This window comes from Siniperca chuatsi, linkage group LG10 (genome assembly GCF_020085105.1).
Source record: "Siniperca chuatsi isolate FFG_IHB_CAS linkage group LG10, ASM2008510v1, whole genome shotgun sequence".
Taxonomy (NCBI): domain Eukaryota; kingdom Metazoa; phylum Chordata; class Actinopteri; order Centrarchiformes; family Sinipercidae; genus Siniperca; species Siniperca chuatsi.
In genome coordinates this window covers 18,069,783-18,090,745 of record NC_058051.1, presented here as the reverse complement: position 1 = coordinate 18,090,745, position 20,963 = coordinate 18,069,783, and the positions used below count along the sequence as shown (strand labels likewise).

At 40.8% G+C, this 20,963-nt stretch overlaps 3 protein-coding genes across 3 annotated transcripts; all 3 read right to left on the bottom strand.

The window, feature by feature from the left end:
• Positions 1–151: 151 nt before the first annotated feature.
• On the bottom strand, positions 152–10,552 carry rbm10 (RNA binding motif protein 10). The gene is made up of 23 exons (XM_044209732.1): positions 10,396–10,552; positions 9,828–9,908; positions 9,196–9,745; positions 8,933–9,103; positions 8,759–8,828; positions 7,224–7,297; positions 6,168–6,254; positions 5,981–6,041; positions 5,711–5,869; positions 5,201–5,361; positions 4,888–4,985; positions 4,494–4,581; positions 4,161–4,365; positions 3,922–4,031; positions 3,742–3,823; positions 3,252–3,343; positions 2,942–3,130; positions 2,282–2,476; positions 1,994–2,050; positions 1,702–1,896; positions 1,408–1,455; positions 1,235–1,290; positions 152–905 (listed from the first exon to the last, which is right to left on the bottom strand). Exons 2-23 carry the CDS (start codon positions 9,842–9,844, stop codon positions 815–817), a joined length of 2,856 nt encoding a protein of 951 aa, XP_044065667.1. The 5' UTR covers positions 9,845–9,908; positions 10,396–10,552; the 3' UTR covers positions 152–814.
• Positions 10,553–10,728: 176 nt separating this feature from the next.
• Positions 10,729–15,108, bottom strand: LOC122882439 (rho-related GTP-binding protein RhoA-C-like). The gene is made up of 5 exons (XM_044209796.1): positions 14,975–15,108; positions 14,251–14,406; positions 12,982–13,102; positions 12,747–12,877; positions 10,729–12,650 (listed from the first exon to the last, which is right to left on the bottom strand). Exons 2-5 carry the CDS (start codon positions 14,404–14,406, stop codon positions 12,477–12,479), a joined length of 582 nt encoding a protein of 193 aa, XP_044065731.1. The 5' UTR covers positions 14,975–15,108; the 3' UTR covers positions 10,729–12,476.
• Positions 15,109–15,152: 44 nt separating this feature from the next.
• On the bottom strand, positions 15,153–20,926 carry usp21 (ubiquitin specific peptidase 21). Its single transcript, XM_044209762.1, has 11 exons — positions 19,903–20,926; positions 19,357–19,413; positions 19,127–19,244; positions 18,916–19,030; positions 18,485–18,604; positions 18,316–18,380; positions 18,041–18,228; positions 16,943–17,021; positions 16,728–16,835; positions 16,149–16,263; positions 15,153–15,970 (listed from the first exon to the last, which is right to left on the bottom strand). Exons 1-11 carry the CDS (start codon positions 20,056–20,058, stop codon positions 15,874–15,876), a joined length of 1,218 nt encoding a protein of 405 aa, XP_044065697.1. The 5' UTR covers positions 20,059–20,926; the 3' UTR covers positions 15,153–15,873.
• Positions 20,927–20,963: the final 37 nt, after the last annotated feature.

Here is a 20,963-nt window from a genome sequence, read left to right as displayed (position 1 = left end):
GCCAAGATGTTGCATTAGAGACCTCATTACAAGACTTTCATTATATTCCTCTTTTTTAACCACCGATTTGCAAAAACACAGCTTTGGAAATTTCAAGGTAAAAATGTCGAAATATTAGCTACTCTTGCTCATACAAGACATCAATAATCGATAATGATGAAAATGTGTTATTCTGAATTAATTTACATGAGCTTGATGAAACAGTCACATTATTGAACAATACAGAAATAGAAAATAACTTTCTCCAGCGATAACTATGTAATACATTGTGAATTCATACCTGCATTATGCCAAACTGAGACACTTTTCATCTACACACTGTTAGTGTGATCCTCTCCAGTTCATGAGGCCAGTCTCTTCTAAAATGTGTACACAGTTCATGCCCAGATCAGTCATTCACTGAATGACAAGGCATATAGCATTAAATTAAAAAAATATATGGTGCATAGACAGTAATATTAGAAAATCCCATTTGCTGCCATAAAGATCTATATTGATCTTTCATTTTCCAACGGCAAATGTTTCCCAACCACATAAAGCTTGTTTATGACACACAAGCTCTGAAGCAAGGGAGAACTCAAAACTGCATCATTCAGGAAGAAAGCAAAAAAGTGCATTCTGTGCAATATCCTGACATTCACTGCTACAGGATCAGTTCGTGAGTGTATTACCACTGTTGAGGTAATTGCGATGTCAAACCAATATTAACAAGTTTATCTACAGATGTCTATATGATGTTAATGATGAAGTGTTGCGTGCTAGGCTTCGTCATTGTCCTGTCTGGGTCAGGAAGTTGAGATTTCAGGGTGAGGGTTCACTCCACTTGCATATTGCGCAACAGAAGCCCCTTTTTCACACCTCCCTGCAACATCCTGGCACCAAGACTAGTGCCTGTGATCCCATCACTAAAGAGAGAAAGAGAATAAAACAAAGTTGAGTGCACACACAAACCTTAAAGTATGTAAAGTCACATCCACCATTGCTGGCAAATGGTTGTATTGGCATAGTTGTGTGTTGTATGGCGTAAGCAATAGGCAAACAAGAACATCACCATACGTAGCTGTAGTTAAAATAGAAAACGCTGACATAAACCGTACAAGAGGAGCAATGCATGGTAGTATCCAGTATTTTGTAAACGACCATTTCGGCACCAACTAACTAACACCAACTGTAAACTTGAAACAACTATAGACATCAACATCGAGAGTCTGTTTGTTACTTCACTGCTGCTTACATAGGGTTAAACTTCCTCTTCTTAGGATCCGGAGGTTCAGGTCCATCTGCAAGTCTCTGCAACCAAAGCAAAAAGAGGACCATGAAATCAATATTAATTGCACTCAATCAGTAACAAACATAATAACACAATGTTGTCCAACTCCTACAGTCAGACCCTGAGGCTTGACCAACCTCTTTGCCTGCTGCTTCCTGCTGGACTTTTCTCTGCTCCAGGTTTTGCTGAGGGCAGACAGATAAAGAAGTTAAAGTTTAGACATGATTACAAGAGGAATGTCATTAGGCTGCAACGGTGTAATTTTTAGACACCCTTTAGATAACAGATATTAAAGACTGTTTGAGACAACAATGTAAACACACTGAAAACAAGTTGACTTTCTAGCTGTGAGTGAACAGATATTCCTTAATAATCATTTATGCAATGAATGTAATGGTGTGAAATTATATTCAAACTGTTTGTGTAGCAACCTTATGTAGCTCAGAGAGCTGCTGGTGCCTGATGAGGGCCTCCTTGCTGGGGAACTGCCTCCTACACAGCAGACAAGCCAGTTTAACCCAGTCTGTCATTCTTCCTTCCCTCTCATCTTTCTCGCCTCCTTCTTCTTCACTGTCAGTTTCTCCACTGTAGGCTGGGACCAGACCATGCTGCTGAGGTGGGGAACACTACAGAAATAACATGCGATAATCAAAGACTGAGGAACTGAGGAAAACAGACCAACACAAATACATAACAAGTACATCACTGTGACCAGGTCCTTACTTCTGCACTTTGTCGGATCTGGTCCAGAAACATCGGAGGCCGTTCAGACAGGGCCCCCTGCAGGTCAGAAAAGCAAAATAGGTGGGATTACCAGGTCAGTTAATAAGACCTTATTGTGTACAAATATTGTCTTATTACTTGTACTGGGGCACGATGAGTGGTTGTAGGAGCCTAAGCTCAAGTTCTCTGGTTGATGGACAGTCTCCCCAGTCACTATGATGCCCTGCTACCCTGAAGGTACACAGATGTTTACAGCTAAACATATGCGTCTGTGTAGGGCTCACGCACCTTTTTCTCCAGAACAGCATAGCCTGCGTCAGCACTAGCAGATTCTCTGCGGTCATCTAGGCGACTGTGGCCAGGTGCCCTAGTGTAACCAGGTGGTAGCGCTGTGGAGCCGACGGCAGGGGAGGAGGAGACAGAACGCATGTTCTCCTTCTGTCTATTGAGACTCTTAGCCCAGCGCTCCATATCTTTGGCAATCTATTAATATAAACCACAAGAGATGCAAGTTAGCCAGTTAAATGGACTGAACAGAGGATGATTTACAATTTTGAAATGTTGAATCCGAAATGTCATAGCCCTTCAATAAATAATACCTTGGTGAAGTCTAAAATGTTCAGTTTTTGTTGAGAATATGTAAGTATTAACTAATACTTATAGTAAGTATTAACTATGGTAATTTTGGCCATAGTATATTCATTTTTAACTCAACTATATTATACTGTAAGGTATTACTGTTATTTTGTCCACTAACAGGTGTTGAATCATACATACTGAAATTTAACAGCTGTTTATGTTGGTGTCCACCCTATTTATAGAGTTGTAAAAATGTCCTATCAAAAAACAAAGTGCAAAGAAAGAAAAAAAGCAACAAAAAAAAAAAAAAAGGTACATTTTCTGTGCACATCTATCAGTACCTGAACTTGTATCCAGTATGTACAGTACCTGTTGAGCAGTTTTATTCTTGGGTTTGTCTTTTTTCTCCTTGCTGCCAGGGGAAACAAACGGTGAGTCTGAAGGGCTAATGCCCATGGGAGCACCTTCAGCGTTTGACTGGCCGGCAGCAGCAGGAATGTAGGTGTGCTTCTCGCCATCCCAGTACATGTACTGCTGAGTATGAGGGTTGTAGTAGTACTGCAAAGAGGAGGGCCACACAAAACCAGACTGAAATGCTGAGTAAAAGGACACATTCAGACAGGTCTTTCAAAAAGGGCTGGCATAACATTTAGATTGCAGTACATTCACCACTCTTTACCTGGGAGTTAGGGTCATAGTAGAGTCCTGTGAGTGGGTCATAATAGTAGCCAGAGCTTTCGTCATACTGGTATGTGGACACATCTGGCACAGCTACAGTCAAAGACACAGAACATTCACCTCAGAGTCAGATATCAAATTACAAAACCTTTAACTAATCATAAAAGGTTAGTTTGACTGTTAATCAGCAGTATCGTGATTCAAATACATCCAGATGAACACAGAATTAACACCTAGTAGTGACCCAACCAAAAACAATTTTGTATGCATGATTTGTTCATTTAATCAAAAGTGTGTGTACATTAGTTTGAAAGAGTGGCCTAACTGAAATGTCTGTCACAAATGTGCATCTATTTGCAGTTATTACTGAAGATTCAATGCGTTTTTGAAGTTAACTCTCAATTCCTAAAGCTGTTTGGATACCCCTTTGGGGTTGAACACCACAAATAAATTCTCAACCTGTAGGGAACACTGGACACACAAAGCCTTACGGTATTGCTGGAGCTCATGTTCAGTCCCTGGGGTAGCAGGTTGGCTGGGAGCAGCTGGTTGTGGTTTTCCCACTATCTCAACCTGCAGAGAGACAGAGCTCTTAAAAACAAGAAAGTAATGGCGTGAAATAATGCAAGAACACAAGAGACAAAGAAGAAAAGCAAAGAGTAATACCGTACCTGTGTGACTGGTGTGGTGGTAGCTGTGGTGATGAGAGCAGTCTGTGTATGAATGAGAGGCTGCTGCACGACTGCTGATCCAGATGTCACTGCCTCAGATGAAATGGCAGCTGCACATGAGCACGCACACACAAACAGGTGGCTTAAATTCAATTGTACTACCAAGTTCAACTCAAATGCATACAGCTATATAGATCATATGTAATATGCTCTATATACTTAGCATATGTGATACCAACCTGGGACTGCTCCTCCTGTGTATGCCCCCATCAGGGCTGCTCCTGCACTGGGCAAAGCAGCAACCCTGGCATCTGCCTGGCCCTTGAAAGTTGTGCCGTCTATCCCAGTGTATTCATTTCCTTCCTGATTGTATGTTACTGCTGCCCCCTGCTGATATACTGCTGTATCTATACTCTGGCTTCCACCTGATCCATTCTGAGTGGTCTGAGAATGAAAAAGATTTTTTAAAAATGAGTCAAACACATGAGAATACAATCATAAATCTACAATCTGAAATTAAGGAAACCCTCATATTTTCTTTGCTGCACTGATAAATCATTCAGACAGGTTACCTGTGTGACAGCCCACTGTGCGGCAGCTATAGCTGTACTGGCCACTGTAGCAGCACTCACTCTGCTGCCATCTGTCAGGAACACATCACTGGCATATAATAGAGAGAGAGTTTCAGTGAGTGCCTAGTGACCTACATTTCAAAACAGCTTTTCTTGTGATGCAAAAATACAACAGACATTCTATTTTTAGGCTACTAATTTGTTTTAGGTAAACTTCTCCAAAGCTATCTCTGATCCACTTTATTCACATGCCCAACTTGAGTTTTAATGTGACATTGTAATTGCTGATTTGAACCCAAAATATTGTTCTTTGTGCAATAGAAAATGTGAAAATAGAAATGTGCAGTGCTATTGTGCTTTCTTGGCGGCCAAGTTTGGGTGTGTGAGTGTCTACCGTTTGGAGCCTTTGGCAAACTCCACCACAATAGTCTTCCCGTCAATAGAGAGAGCTGGCTGGAGAGCCTGCAAGATCTGGAGCAGCTGAGATGCCTCCTGTTGATAAAACATACAGAGACCTGTGAGTTATTGTGGGTGCATTTGTGTGTAATTGCCTATGTGTGCTTGGATAAAGCTTATTTCAAAATCATCAGTACACAAAAATGACAAAATGTTTTGTTTATGGATTTATATAATCTGAACACAATTTTATACAATACATCTGTCTAGCACTGAATGAATGTGTGTGTCTGCCTCATCATGCTTCTTACCACTATGGTAGAGAGCTGTAGAAAGGCAAAGCCCCTGTTAAGATGTGTGTGCTTGTCCTTGATTAAGCGAACATTGGATGGGGAGAGAGTGGCAAATGGAGCCAGAGCAGATAAGATAGCTTCCAATGAAGTGTGCGGGCCAAGGTTTCTTAGTATCAGAGCTGGTGTAGGAGAGGATGAGAGAACATTATATTCTTAAAACACAAGATTTAACAACTCAGGTACCAGATAATATACAGTGTTGTGAAAGCAAGTATCCTGTGATGCCCCCTTCTGGTTTGCAAGCTATAGCTAGGTAGACAAAAACTGTTTCAAAACATGATAAAATATTGCAAATATTTGCCATAATCGATATTAAACAATACTTTCCAAAAGTACACATAAATCAAATCCATTAATAAAATAAATAAGGATTAAAAAACAAAAATACAAAGGTTACACAAAAAGTAGTTTTTTCTGAATAGAAGAAGAGATTGCCATGGTGGGAAAAATGTCAAGAAATGGACTTACTGTCATTAGCAACATCTGCCTGCTGTGTAGCATGTCCTGGGTTGACAGTAGGACCAGAAGAGTGGTAGGGTACTGGCAAAGGCAATAAGCCTTGGGCTCCCTCCTTTTGAAGACTAATGGGCAAATCCCTCTGCAACTGGGGCAACTTCATCTCAGCCTCTGGGGAAAGACAGCATGCCATTTATTTATCATTATATGGTGAGAGAGTGCTTATGTTATTGTAAAAGGGAGAATAGTTGTGATATTTACAGGTGCTGGGTTAAACTTTACCTGATTTAGGCACACTGCATTTGAAGCACTTCTCTCTCCTTTTAAAGTTTTGCACACCACACTGTTGAAATGTTACATGACCTACTGTTAAAAGACTTGTGAGAGACTGATATACATGCATACAATACACACATACGAATTTAGATTTCCATGTATGCATGCCACACGATGCAAACACACACACAACCTTGTTGCAGAGCCAGTCCTCATTGGCACGCGGTTTTGGGTCGCTGTAGTGCATCGACACTCTTTGTCCCAGAATCAACAGCACTCCCTGAAAGAAAAAGAAAGAGAGGGAGGGGGAACAAAGAATGATTATCAGCGATAATTAGGCCACACATGCCAGAGAAAGGCCTCATCTCACAAGAGATGAGAGAGAGAGAGAGAGAGAGAGAGAGAGAGAGAGAGAGAGAGAGAGAGAGAGAAAGGGATGAGAGGGAGGGGGGGACAGAGAGAAAGAGAGTAGAACTGAGGCTGAAAGAAAGAGGACACCAGAGAATTGCAACCTTCAGCTTTAGGAAATTGGGACGGACTGAGATGGTGTATTTGTAGTGTGTCGGTGTCCATTTTTAAGGACACAATGTGTTTTGTTCAATTGTGTCATCCCTCCCCCCTTAAGGGGAAACCTTTTCACAGTTTTCCACACATCCCATCCCACTGTCACCACCTTCGCCCCCCAAATAGACAATAGCTTCATCCTAAAGATGTAATAATGGTAGATGACCTAGATATGAAAGGTTCAAAAACAAGAAAATGAAGTAATATATTGGTTCTGATTCAACATACAATAGACCATGTGAGAAATTATATGTCATACTATCCAAGAAGTGGTACTGTATACTTAGGAGAGAGAACGTGTCACTGAAGAAAGAGGAGTCCTCTATTAAAAGAGGAGCTTGTATTGGACAAATGATGAGCAAATGTGACTGGGAGGGTCCAGTTATGAAAACTATGTCGTTGAGCCCCAGACAGACAGACGTCAGCATGATGTAACATGAATTTGCCTGTTTGTGGAATTCTGAATAAGTAGAAAGAAAAGAGGAATTTTCCCTCAACGTATAAAGACCTACCTACCTCAGGGACACAAGTCATTTCTCCACTCTGTGTGTCTATACCATACTGGAATGCATCATGTGCACATGGCAGGGCATGATGTGACTGTACATTTGTCCTGATATTAACTCATACGTCCCATTGTATGCATGTATATATGTGTATGTGTGTCTGTGTAGGGGAGAGTGACCTGGTTGGTCTCCATCCAGCGGGTGGCCTCCTGTATGACATTAAACTCGACGAAGGCGAATCCTCGGCTCTGACCTGGACACCGCCCAGCGCCATGGTAACCGAACAACAACAACAACAACATAACAACAACGCAGTGAGGGGTTAGTGCTTCATGTCCAGAGGAGAGAGAGACCCTGTATCAGCACTAATAAAATAAATCATTGCTTCCTCTCTCCCTTGTAAATAACACTCTTGACAGCCAGTTGGAGAGCCACTGTCAAATTCTCTGCAAGGGTGGGAGGACGCAATGTCAAGTATCTCAACAGGGTCAAGGAAAGAGGGAGAGAGAGGGAGAATCCTACCCACTCATCGGTTTGAGTCTGAGCTTTGGCTTTGAATGATGAAGCACCCAGGCAGAACACACACACACACGCATACAGACACACTAGCGCGCGCACACACACACGTATAGCTATTTTGCTATTTTGAGAGTCAGAGTGCAGTCTGAACTATGTAGCACTGTGGTGGAATGTCTCATCTTAAATACTCCATATCCTGTCCATGCATTACTATAACTGACTGACAACACATTATACAACATATTTAGATTTATAACTTTTTTAAACAACACTGTGTATGGTATCACATGGCGTGTAATCACAAAAGGTCATCATTTAAACATTTAAAACTCGTCCTAAAAACAGAGAAACGGTGATGTAGGGGTGAGAAAGACAGAGCAGTGCGGGAGACTGTAAGTGTGCCCGAGTCAGATAGGCACACCTTACAGACAACCAGTGAGTTAGCAAAGGGGGAGGCCAGTGAGACAATGACCTTAATGGGAAACCTTTAGAAAAAGACAAGCTTTTCTGAGTGGTATGGATGACGCTCGCAAGCGGAGAGGTAGCTGCAACACTTATATCCTGACACTCACACACTCAAAAACAGCTACAATGACAAACACAATCAAACAAATTCTGCTTCCGCTGCTCATTTCTCAGTTGACACTGTTAGTTTGTGAGCATTGTTCATCTACTCAGACACATCTCACTTCAAGATGAATGAGGCAGAATCATGAAAGGGTAAAGACAATAAAAGAACCAAGGTGAAAAGGAAAATTAAATCCATGGAGTGAAGATCTATAACCTATGGCTGTATGCGTGCATTCTTGTATTAAAGGCAAATATGGATAGGGCTCTCCTTTGAAGCGTGCATGGATGTTTTGTTACCCTGTGGGCACTAGCAAGAATTCAGACACCAGCAGACCAAAGAATCAAAGCAGAAATCTAGGCAAAAGTCTGTATATAAGTATATAAATGTGTTCTTTGTGTCAGTTATCTATACCGCGGTCAGAGTATTAAGAAAGACTGTGACAGTAAGAGAGAAGGAAAAGGAAAGGGAGGACACTAATACTTAAGAGAGAGAGGAGACTAAGCAGATAAGGGAAAGTCACCTTAAAGAGCAATGAAAATGAAAGAGCTGGTAATGGATGAGTGTGACACAAAGGACGAGTAAAGAACAGAAAAAAAGAATTCGGGGCAATGGACAAGTTCTCACCTGAAGATTTGTTCCTCATGAGGCGAACCTCTCTTGGCTGGATCCCCTGCTCCTGAAGTTGTGCCCGGATCTATGAACACAGAGGTCTTATTGCCATTGAAGCCTACCAACAACAAGACCCATGCATCATCAGACCACTGTAGAGACAAACATACCCAGGAGACATACACTTACCTCATTGGCAGTGGCATTGGGTGGCAGCATGCGAAGCATTATGATGTTGCTTGGCCTCTGGTTGTGGTCTAGATCTGCACGGTAGTCCTGGTCCCTCTGATCCAACTCCTCAAGGGACAGGTCTGGACCAGCACTCCCACAGCTATGCTCCTCTGCCACCACTGGAAAAGCCTGCATAGAACAGTCACAAATTAGCAATTGATGTCAACAACAAAATAAAATTGTAGCAGCTCTATAAAGAAGATGGATTTGTTATGGCTTACCCTCCTCTTCACTGCCCCACGAGAGAACCTGTCCTCCTCTCTCTGTCTTGACGTATTGTATTCCATCTGTTCAGAATGGGCACCACCATGACCCCAGTTGCCATCCCTACTTCCTGAATGAGAGGCACTGTTCTCAGGAAAGCCTCTTCCACCTCTCCCTCTCCCCCGACCCCTTTCCTGCTGGCCAGTCCGTAACGGCTCAAACTCCCGTCTGGATCCCTCCTCCTCTCTCTGGAGCATGGAAAGGGCTACATCAGGCTGCGACTGAGAGCAAGGGGGCCACGGGAGCCCTTTCCCCTCACGCCCAATCTCCCTTCGCCCATCTCCTCTCTGGTGAAACCCCGGGCGGTCTAGGAGACGACCAGGTGAGAAGTCCCGGACACCCAGTGATTGCTCGTCACGGCTGTATGGTCTGTCCCCTTCTGCTCTGACATCATATGCTGTTCCTGCCTCCTCGTCCTCTTGGCCATAGCCTCGGTAGTCCATGTCCCGAAAGTTGTGATCATTGTGGGTGTTGCCATAGCGACCTGTGCGGTCACCTCGCCCACCCCTGTGGAACATGAGAGACAATGTGAGGAACTTGTCTGACACATGTACAGGGGGGAAAAGTATAAAATTAACGTTTAACTCACCTCCGCTCATAGTCCATGCTGATCCACTGATTCTGCTCCTAGTCTCTGTCCTTTTTCTATTTGGTTACAGCATTAGATACCCTGGAAGTACATCAGCAATTTACTCTTTTGAATGACAAGAAATAATCAGGAAGATCACAGTAAACTTTGAAGACTGACTACATACCTTGTCTTTTAGAAACAGAGTCAAAACCGACTACTTTACATAAAGCCCAGAGGCAGGTAGCATTGTCTTAGTTCTGTCACCAGGTTAGCTGCATTTTGGAATACTGCAGACATCTCCAACTTTGAACGATCACCTTAGTCACTGCTTTACAAACTACTCATCAAAAGCCACAAATAAACAAACAGAGGCATAACCGTGCATCACTAATAAACGTGTGTGTGTAATGCACATGCACAACCTTACAATCCTAAAAGGAGTATTCAACAATGACGTGTGGCGGTCATCGCGGTTAGCGGGCAAGCTAACTGTTTTAGCCTGACGTTGGCTAGCTAGTCCAACTGTCTCCAATATTGTTGCAAACACAACAACTGCAGTTGTATGTGAAATAGAACAAACACTTACCAGTGCCACATATAACCAACAATAGTTATTTAAATGTCACGTTGAAGCCCAGTTGAAAAGGATGTTTTATTTTTTCCGGGAACCAAGTGTAATATTTTTCAGGGAACCAAGTGTAAAATGGCCACAGAAAGACAACATTTTAGAGTGGGAGGGACCAATACCTGACTCTGGTATGTGATTGGTGCTTGGAGAGCGAATTAATGTCGACGATGATTGTAGGCCAACCTTAAACTAGTATGCCCATGGCTGATAAACTGTGAGGACATGCACGGCATTATTTGATGCGTTTCTGTAGAAATCTTCATATCAGATATCAAATCATAGAATCAGATATTTTGACGGGTTATGAGTGTTTTTATTTGGGAAAGAAAATGAATGCCAGAAATATAGATAAGATTGTTGTAATTATTAATGAATGAATAGATCAAAGAACACATAAATACCTTACAACAGAAAACCCTAATATCAGCTTTATTTGAAAAAAATAAAATAAAATAAAATCCAGAAATCCTAATATGTCACAGTACAAAAAACAAAACAAAAAAAGATATAAACTGCTATAGCAGCCCACCCCCAAAACCTTCTAGCCTTACACCCCAAGCTTGACCTTCAATTAATTCAACAAAACAATACTACAGTTACAATTTATCATTTAACTGAAATAAGCTGATCATAACAGCAGGATTAAGTAAAATGATTAAAATATACTAAGAAAATTAGAGACATCAACAATAAAAAGTTAATAGTACAATAATGAAAATATCATTAAAGGGGGGAAGGGGAGAGTTGAGTAAAAGGCAAACTTGAAATACACATCAATAACATGTCCTTACAAGGCCTTGTAAGATATACAGTACATAATGGACATTATAGTAATAAGATAAGCCTATCATCTATCTGAAAGAATATTCAACTTATCAACTACACCACTCATGATTTGACCCACTGATTAACACAATCAAATGAATCTCTGGTACACACAAAAAAGGTCCTAAAAACTCATATGTTTAACCTGATTGTGCCTCTAGGTATTGTACAATGTCTTCCAGTAAAGTGAAGGTCTCTATGTCACTCTGAGTAGCTGTTAATTCCATTACCCATCTGAGCCATAAAATGAGGCAGTCAGGGGTAACTTTGGCATGAAAACAAGGGGTTAGGTCAGTGACGCAGAAGGCCTTTCCATGCATACAGTACGTAGACACTTGTTAATACACACCCACACAAATATACACACATTCAGTGCATGCAGACCTGCACTGGAGAAAACAAACCACCATACAGTTGCGCGTGCGCACGCACACACACACACACACACACACACACACACACACACACACACACACACACACACACACACACACACACACACACACACACACACTTAAGTACAGGTAAGTAATTCAGTTTGGGAAAATATCTCAAACAATCTAGTTTAGGCATACCCCTGCATAGCGCCTGAGTCAGAATATGGGCGTGAAGGAACTGAGCCAAGCCAATGACAGGGAGAAAGCATTCACGAATGTGATGTGGACTACAAATGACAAAATAATACCCCATCTAAGTTATGAATCCCTACCCCACAACTTACTCTTCTTGACCACTGCTCTCAAGGCACTACATGTAGGCGATACTGTGTAAAATCCACATAGAAATGGTCTTAATTCAAACCTATTTTATATTTATGTCTTTTTTCTGTCTTTCTTTCTCATGTCCCCAATGTCTTTGGCCTGGTAAGGACCTTTTCTCTCTTCATTCCAATCATGGCACATTTCAACCCATTTACATCTACTCAACTTCAAATCACCACCCACCACCTGCCCTACAGACTTCTAGATCTGAAAGTTTTTGATAGATGCAAGCAAAATGGCACATAACCTAATTTATAGACCAAGGACCAAGGTGTAGAAGCCTATCAAATAATTTTTTACCTGCTTTAATTTGTGCAGGATAATTGGGTGATCAGAAATTGAGCATCAGCAAAACTTTTCAAGGCCCTCCCCAATATTCTCCCCTTTATCAAATCTCAATGGAAGCTGCCTTCTCCATCTGGGCTTGATGGCAGTTCCCTCTTCTCCCAGAGCCTATAACAGAAGGCAGGTGGACTTCTTGCTACGTTTCTTGGCCTGCAGCGCTGCCCTAGTTGCCATCTCAAAGACTTCCCTCACACCATCTTTGGTTTTGGCAGAACACTCTTGGTAGCCGTAGGCACTGATGCGGTTAGCCATCTCCTTGCCGTCTTCACCTTTAACTGGCTCCTGGAGACACATGTCAGAGAGAAGGTTAAAAGTTTGACACGTATACCAACAAATGTGCACATACCAGCATGTTTTGAACGAAAAAAAAAAACTGACCTGTTTCATTTTGGCAAGCTCTCGTCTGGTGTGCTCATCATTGCGCAGATCTTTTTTATTGCCCACCAGGATGATGGGAACATTCGGACAGAAGTGTTTCACTTCAGGTGTCCACTTTTCGGGTATATTCTCTACAGTGAGTAGAGGGAAATAATGCATTAATTAGCAACATATATCGATTTCACAATCACACGGTGTTCAATACAGAGTGGTGTGACTGTTGCAAAGGCAATACCTAAACTGTCAGGGCTGTCTACAGAGAAGCACATCAGGATAACATCTGTGTCGGGGTAGGAGAGAGGCCTCAGTCTGTCATAGTCTTCTTGACCTGCTGTATCCCAAAGTGCTAGCTCTACCTGAGAAAAGAGAGAGAGTTACATGTAATGATAAGGATAGATGGATGAATAATATATATATATATATATATATATATATATATATATATATATTTTAATAAATATGGCCATTTGAGCATTTAAGTTAAAATAAAAAAATGTAAGTTACATGATTAAGCAGATATCAATACCTATTACTAAATATATATCTGTTTAGTTGATTTTCATTGCATTGCACTTTTTAGCAAGTGGAAGTCAAACTGTCATTTTCAGACATCATTTGGGAAAAATTACTTTTAGAGCAGAAATGATTAGTTGATTAAGCGATTATATAGATTATATACAGAAAATTAATCAGCAACTATTTTGATAATCGATTAATTATAGTAATTTTAGCTTCCACCTCTCCAAATATGAATATTTGCTGTTTTTCTTAGTCTCCTGTGTGAACTAAATAAATTTGGGTTTTGTACCATTGGTAGGATAAAACATGCAATTTGAAGTAGAGCTGCAACAATTACTAGATTTAATCGATTAGTCAATAGACAAAAAAGTCATCGCCAACTATTCTGGTAAGCGATTAATCATTTAAATAATTTTTTCAAGCAAAAATTCCAAATATTTGATGGTCAAATATCAAATGTGAGAATTTGCTGCTTTTTACTGTCCTACATTTTAGTAAATTGTTTCTCTTTGGGTTTTGGAGAGAACAAAACAAGACATTTGATGATGTCACATTGGGAAGTAGGAAATTGTGTTTTGTTTTTTGGTGTTCTACAGATCAAGCGATTAACCAAGAAAAATAATCGGCAGATTAATTGATAATGACAACGATTTAATTTGAGGATGCCACCTTGGACTCTGGGAAACTGTGATGAATATTTTTCACCATTTTCTGACATTTAATAAACCAAACGATCAATCGAGAAAATAATCGACAGATTAGTCATTAATGAAAACAATTGTTAGTTGCAGCCCTAATTGTTTTGCATTTTAAATTAAGACAACAAAATTGCATGCCAGCAGTCACAATATTCTAAAACAATTTGACAATGTGATAACTAAGTAAAGTTAAGTTAAAACTATTATTACTCATTTTGCTAGGCACCTGTACAGTCTCTTGAAGGACTCCTCCCAAGACCCTAGTCTGTAGCCAGTTAATGTTTTACCTGTTTCCCATCCACTTCAATGTCTGCCACATAGTTCTCAAACACAGTGGGGACATAGACCTCTGGGAACTGGTCCTTACTGAAGACGATGAGCAGACAGGTCTTCCCACACGCACCATCCCCAACTATCACCAACTTCTTCCTGATAGCAGCCATCTATGGAAAAAGGTCCAAAGCAAGGTTATAGTTTTATACGAGGTTATCACAAGTCACTACTCACCATCAATTATACACACATGCATGAATAAGACTTTACGGTGCAATTTCATTGCTTGCTATGCTTCAACAACAGTTCCCCTGGCTGGTCCAGGAACATAACGTTAGAAGTAAAAGCTCAACAACGTTAACGTCAGTAACACAATCAGACCGGCCTCCTTATATCTTAAGAGTTTCATTTAAAAGATCCTGATGTGCGACATAAATCTAAACCAAATGACCCGGCTGGCAAACAGGGCTGCCTCGGAGGTAGAGGGTGTAAACATATAACATTTCCGTGCTGTGTTCCCATTCCTGTTGAAAGGCTGTGCAGTGTAGTCCGGGCCTGTCAAACCAGCTAACGTTAGCTAGCAAGAAAGCTAACGGTGTTTCTCGTGGTTTGGATTTTTGTCATTCAAGGTATTCTCTCTGAAATTATAACTACAGCATTCATCGCACTACTGTGATACTTCGGTGAATGAAACAAGAATCGGCTTAAAGTCTAAAAGCTATCGCTGAATATGATTACCGCTTGATGTTTCTGTGTCCGCCTTTCTCCTCTTCCTGACCGACTGGAAACTCCGCCCACCGCTCATGCGCATGTGCACAATTACGACATTTGTCAGCAGGATGCGGCACCCGGCACCTTTACTTACATGTATATAAAATATGATATATATATATAATAAAGTCAAGTCAAGTCATCAGACTTTTTCATTGGTCTTTTATTGACTGTTTTAAATATCAATAATGCAATACATTCAATCATTTGTCCATATGCACAATAGCAAAATGTAAAAAATATATATATATACATACATAATACATTATAATTAAGTTAGAAGGAAAATATAGCCCATTTTATTATTTTCAAGTTTCAGGGTTAACTGTCCATGTGGAGGGAGATTAAGATTTAAAAAAAAAAAGACAGCATAAATATAGCATAGGCTACAGATAATTACATCTTAAATTAAAGTACATTTTCACAAAAGTGTAGCTTGAAATCTAGTCAGAGAATTTGAACAAGTTCTATGTCACAATTGAAATGTTGCCTTATTTCTATTCCACCCAAGATTTATTTTTGTTTATTTGGGTTTATGTGAGCAAGCATGAATCAAGATTATCTGCAAGTACACCACTCACTCGTGCCTGAGGACTGGGTCACAGAGACTCTTAAGGCTACAGTCTGTCTGGGCTGCCTCAGCTCCCACAGTGAGACTCTTGAAAAGCATCTCCATGATTTAGGAGGGAGATCACCTCGTCAAGCCTCCTTAAAGTGAGCATGGCTTCTCTCCACCTCAGAGTTTATTTGAGCTCATTGAGACGTTCATAGATGCCAGAATCACAGCACTGCTGCTTCTAGTCGTTTCTATGGACACTGGAGGTAAAGTTGCTCTGATTGGCTGCCTGGCTCAGCCAGTCTCAGGTCTATTTCCTGACGGTGGTGGTGGTGCTGTTGCTGCGCTGGTAGAACAGCACATAGGCTTGATTGGTCTGAAGCTGGTTCTCTGAGACTGGAGTCACACTATAGGTGGGTGGATGAGAGTAATCATGAGAAACAGCTCCAGCTTTATATAGGAGGTGTTTCAATACAGATAACCCATAGATACAGTAGGGTTTTTAAATAGACATAGACTCTGACATGAGGTTGGCAGGGGATTGCATATTAAAACAAAATGATTTGGGTGCAGAGCAAATCTCACCTGGAGTCATTGTAGAAGCACCAACCATTTTCATCTGAACAGCAGGCTGTGTAGTGCCCCATGTTCACTGTCCCGGCATGGTTACATATTGCATATAAATCATACAAAACTGGGCCTGTGGGGACACACATAGATGTAATGACTTACTTATTCTGTTCTTCAGAACTATGTTGTGCCAAGTTTGTAAATTATGGAATAATCTACCGGTTGTAAGAAACCATCTTGATCTAAACTACCAAAAATATCTAATTAAAAAAATAACACCTGAGCTGTGGATGAGCTGTTGATTAAATGCCAAGATGCCATTAGTTTTCATTACATTGTATTTTAATTGGTTGATTATTGAATTAGTCAATCAACATGTAATTGATTGTAATTTTATCAATCAATTAAATGTCCTGCACATTTTATTATTTAAACTTTTCACTGTATACCTTTTGTCGAAAATAAATGGAATGACACACAGTAACACATATGGTTGACTCAAGCATGCATGTAAAAGGAGATAATGCATGTATGGAGGAATAAATGAGACATGTACAAGGATAAACTGAAAGAAAGGTTTGGTGGTTGTGTTACCACAGTCGACAGGTCCGTAGGGTCCAAGGTCCAGGTTAGTGAGGGGGAAGGACACATACACTGTGCTTTTACTGATGGACCACCGTGACGTCGTAAAACGATTCAGATCTGATCGTGACTGTTAAGCATCATCATAACTTAGAAAAAAAAGACAAACAAAAACATCACTTGCTAATAAGGTTAGCACACTAAGTAAGAGTTGTTGCCAAGGATACGGATCACAATAACTTGGGGAAACCTCTGGATGGACAGCCGCTTGGTGCACTCTGTGTGCCTGTTACACCTCTCACACATCTGAAACAAAACGCACACAACATTTTTAAAACATTTGCAAATACACAGAATCCGTTGTACATAACTAACTAGTACAAAAAGGTTAATGAAAACAGCTGGAATACTGAGGAAAGTGATTCACCACTCTTGTTATTTAACTTACAGTTTTATTTATTTATTACCTATTGTAATATTGTTTGGGGTGCTACTAACTCACCCTATCTTAACAAGATACTTTTAATTCAGAAGTTCTTAAAAGAATGGTAACCAATTTAAGTAGTCATGATTCATTTGCCCCACTGTTTATTAGCTATGCATAACATTAATACCTTAAATACGTGTTTATGTATAAAATGTTTATGTATGTAAGTATTTGTTTGTACCTCACAGCCTCCCAGACACTTTCCAAATTTTTCAAAATAATTTCTTATACCTTCATTCATATTCTACCAGGTCTCATTTACCTTACTGTTGTACTTTTCAATATCACTATACCATTAAATATAGAGGTCCCTCTCTCTGTAACAGTTTGAAATCAGATACAAAACAATTTACTTTGTTATATGTCTACCAGACTCAATTGAGAAAATATCAGATTCACAGTGCCAAATAATCTTTTGTGTTTTTTAAAAATCTGTTCTCTTGTTTTTGATTGTAAGTTCCCTCTGTCATGTTTCTTTTCTCTGCTGTTGTCATTTTTGTTTGCTTTGCCTTGTGCTGTCTGATTACATTTGATTGACCTGTTTTGTATTGGGAAGGACACTGTATAAGCCTTTTGGCTTAAATAAAGAAAGTGAAAAGAAAAGATAACCCTTAACTAGTTGTGTGTTTTTTTGGAAGTCTATGTTGGATGGTATAGGAGAAGAATGAGGTGTGTAATCAGGGATGTCAGCGGCAAAAGACAATAAAAAATGTTATGTGTCGGCTGCAGGTGTTCAGTTTACATTTACTTCCGGTTTACAACAAATATATAAAAGTATAAAGTTAGAGACACATTGATGTATTGTAATCCACTGGTTTTGCACTCTGTGTTAACTTACTGGTGAATTCTCCTTGACCAGTTTCTCCTCCTGAGAGAAGAGGTCCAGGCACTCCTTCAGCGTTACCTCCCCAGCAGAGCTCCTCTTGGGGATGGGCAGCGACAGATCACAGAACACATCGAATGTGTTGGAGTAGTGGGAACACACTGAGCAATGCAGCGAGCTCCGCAGCTGGCCCGAGAACAGGTCTGTGAGAAGGGCGGCAAGAATTATCAGTGGTTGCCCTTACTGAATTTATAATACAGATGAGACTGATGGATTTCTGCTCTCCTCACCTACTATTCTGCTGTCATCTCTCTCCAAGTGCTTCTTCCACATGGCAGCCGCCTCTTCTGAAATCCTAAGGGAGGATGAAAGATGAGGGAAAGACAGAGAACAAAATGTGGCCGCATGAAGGACATCAGCGTTTCAAGTATAGAATTTATTCCACATAAACATACACACCTAAATCTGGCATATTTTTGTTCGGGCTCCTTCCCTGTTCGTCGAACGTAGGGTCTGCGGTTGATTTCTGTGTGCAACTTGTCCAATAGGAACCTCAGGAACTCCTGGGCGTCCTGTTGACTGAACACAGAGACAAGACACACAGGGAGATTTATTATGTTTATTTTTCTATACAAGTCTCAACTTCAAAACCAAAAAGCAGCATCTGTGCTGATAGAAATTAGTTGAAATAGTTTAGTTCCTCTCTTGTCCTTGAAACAGTTGTGCTGATACAGAAGTTTAAAAGTCTCACATCTATCTGCCTTCATAAATATACAAAGTGTTTAATGTGTTTGCCTTTGCACAGCAGTAATGTTGCTTGCACAAAAGTCTTATGGAAGACTTGAAGATGCAGTTAACCTTGACGAAAAGAAAAACATCTATATTCTCACCTGTAACCACTGAAGTAAGGCACGGCTCCTTTAAAAATATTGTAAAACTGTCGTGGATTCACAACTGTGTCTCCTTCATTTACATCCCAAAGGCCTGTCAGCACCTGAGAAAAAGCTGGCACAGGGAGACAAGGAGCAGTGAAGAAAGATGAAAACATAACATGGGAGGAACAATAGGAAGAGGAGGAAACAGCAGGAGAGAGGAACATACCTTCCATGAGCTTAGCCTCCTCTTTGGAGTACTTCTCATCCCTATAGGACTTGAGGAGGCAGTAGTCCCGCAGGCCACGTGTGTGAGACAAACACTGGGCTACTGCATTCAGGAAACACTAGAGACAAAGTATAGGAGAAAGTCAGCATGGTTATGCAAAAAAATATTATGGTAGCTCTGGAAGTATTTCTTTAAAGGACTTTGCTTAAAGCACATCATTAAACACTTACTGTGTTTCCTATGTTTCTGAGGCCAACCCTTCCGCTTCCTAAGTTGAGCTGCTCCTTCTGGAAAATAAAAGACAACACAGGAAGCTATTGACCCGAACTATTGAGCGGTTACATCTGCTACTATATAGCCTATTTCTAATTTATATATACATGTAATTCACTCCAAGTGTGCCCTACTATTTGACCCCTGGCTGTGCCTGTAAGACATGGTACTGTCTGTCTGCCCTAACCCTGCAATGTCAGTGTGTGTAAGGCATTGGTAGGACAGATTTAGCCTTCTTATGTCATTAGCATAACAAGAGAGGCTAAAAGGAGGTCAGCCTCAAGCATTCATCCTATTAGACCCGAGGAGTGCTGACAGGTGCTTAAACACGTGTGTGTTGATGTGTACTCTCCATTAATTCCTTTACACAATTTCTCTGTCTGTGTTTATGTTCGTCTCATGAGCGTCCCATAAATGCCACATTAAGAACAAACTTTCAAGACTACCAGACTTGAAGGTCTGAGCATAAATTAAAGGTTTATACGTTGTTGTGTTTCGCACACCTCGTTGTCAGCGACCAGAAGCAGGCCCATCAGTGAGGTGTAGAGGACAGACTGGGAGATGTCAGCCGTCTCTCTCTGCAGGCCGTTCTGTGACACCAGGGTTCGACGCAGGGCCTCACAAGAGCCCTCCACGTTGACGCCACTGGCTCCAGGCATCCTCGTTTACTGGTAAACCTCAGAAGTGCCAAAAGGGATCCTCAGGTCGATAGAAGGGCTTCCCACAGAAATGAAAGCAAGGTGGTTTGCACCTCAGACTGGGTAAGTTGCACCACCTCAGTTTTTTCAAACTCAGGGTCAGAGGTGAGCAGAACGTGATGGCAGTTCAAAAGCTGTCTGACAGAGAGAAAGAGTCCTCTTTTTTTAATGAATGAAGCAGACGATAGAGTATTGTCTCTTTCCAGGAAAATGATGAGGGATGTCATTCACAGCTGAGGGAAAAAGAACAGGATTCATTTGTGAATGACATCCCCTTCAGATAAATTCTTATTGTGAATAGACTGAGTTGATCCACTCTGGCCCACAAGTCTCTCCTAATTACAGCGTGCAGAGCAGCTCGGAAAAGTCAAGGTCTGACACAGACCTCAATGAATCCAGATATTATTAGCTTCAGGGTACATATTTACAAAAGAGTTATTTTTTGGAGAACTCATCTCAAGTGTTCACTGACTATATTCAATTATAAAACCTATAAAACAGAACATACCACTCTCGCAAGCAATGTTCTGAGATGTTATCAAAGCCAAATCTACACTCGTTGCGGTTTTGTCCAGGTAAAGGATAAAATCTTGCAAACAAAGTTAGCTTGCAAATAATGCCTGACAAATATTGTAGCATTAGCAGCTAAACAGAGCGGTTTGGACTCACCTGATCACTTGGTCACTCTATCTGTGGACAAACTGTCCCAACCAAACTGTTCCCATCACCTGCTGAGCTGTTAAAAATGCATAAGGGGACGTCTACTGTTTCACTGTGTATCTGTAGGCTAGGACTGAAAGTCTACCTCTCTCCCCTGCCCTGTCACCGGTTTCAGAGAGAGAGGGAGAGAGAGAAAGAGTGAGAGA

Bases quoted from the DNA above. Each gene is read 5' to 3' on its own strand.
- rbm10 (XM_044209732.1), bottom strand. The intron at 9,104-9,195 runs GTAAGCCATAAC...TGTTCTATGCAG, and splicing joins GTGGGGCAGTGAAGAGGAGG to GCTTTTCCAGTGGTGGCAGA. The intron at 4,986-5,200 runs GTAAGAAGCATG...TTTTATCAACAG, and splicing joins TACAGCTCTCTACCATAGTG to GAGGCATCTCAGCTGCTCCA.
- LOC122882439 (XM_044209796.1), bottom strand. From the start codon at position 14,406: ATGGCTGCTATCAGGAAGAAGTTGGTGATAGTTGGGGATGGTGCGTGT. The intron at 13,103-14,250 runs GTAAAACATTAA...CTCTTTTCTCAG, and splicing joins TTGAAGTGGATGGGAAACAG to GTAGAGCTAGCACTTTGGGA. The intron at 12,878-12,981 runs GTATTGCCTTTG...TACTCACTGTAG, and splicing joins AGACAGCCCTGACAGTTTAG to AGAATATACCCGAAAAGTGG.
- usp21 (XM_044209762.1), bottom strand. From the start codon at position 20,058: ATGCCTGGAGCCAGTGGCGTCAACGTGGAGGGCTCTTGTGAGGCCCTG. The intron at 17,022-18,040 runs GTAAGTTAACAC...GTTTTGTTTCAG, and splicing joins TGGTCAAGGAGAATTCACCA to ATGTGTGAGAGGTGTAACAG. The intron at 15,971-16,148 runs GTGAGATTTGCT...ACCCACCTATAG, and splicing joins TGCTTCTACAATGACTCCAG to TGTGACTCCAGTCTCAGAGA.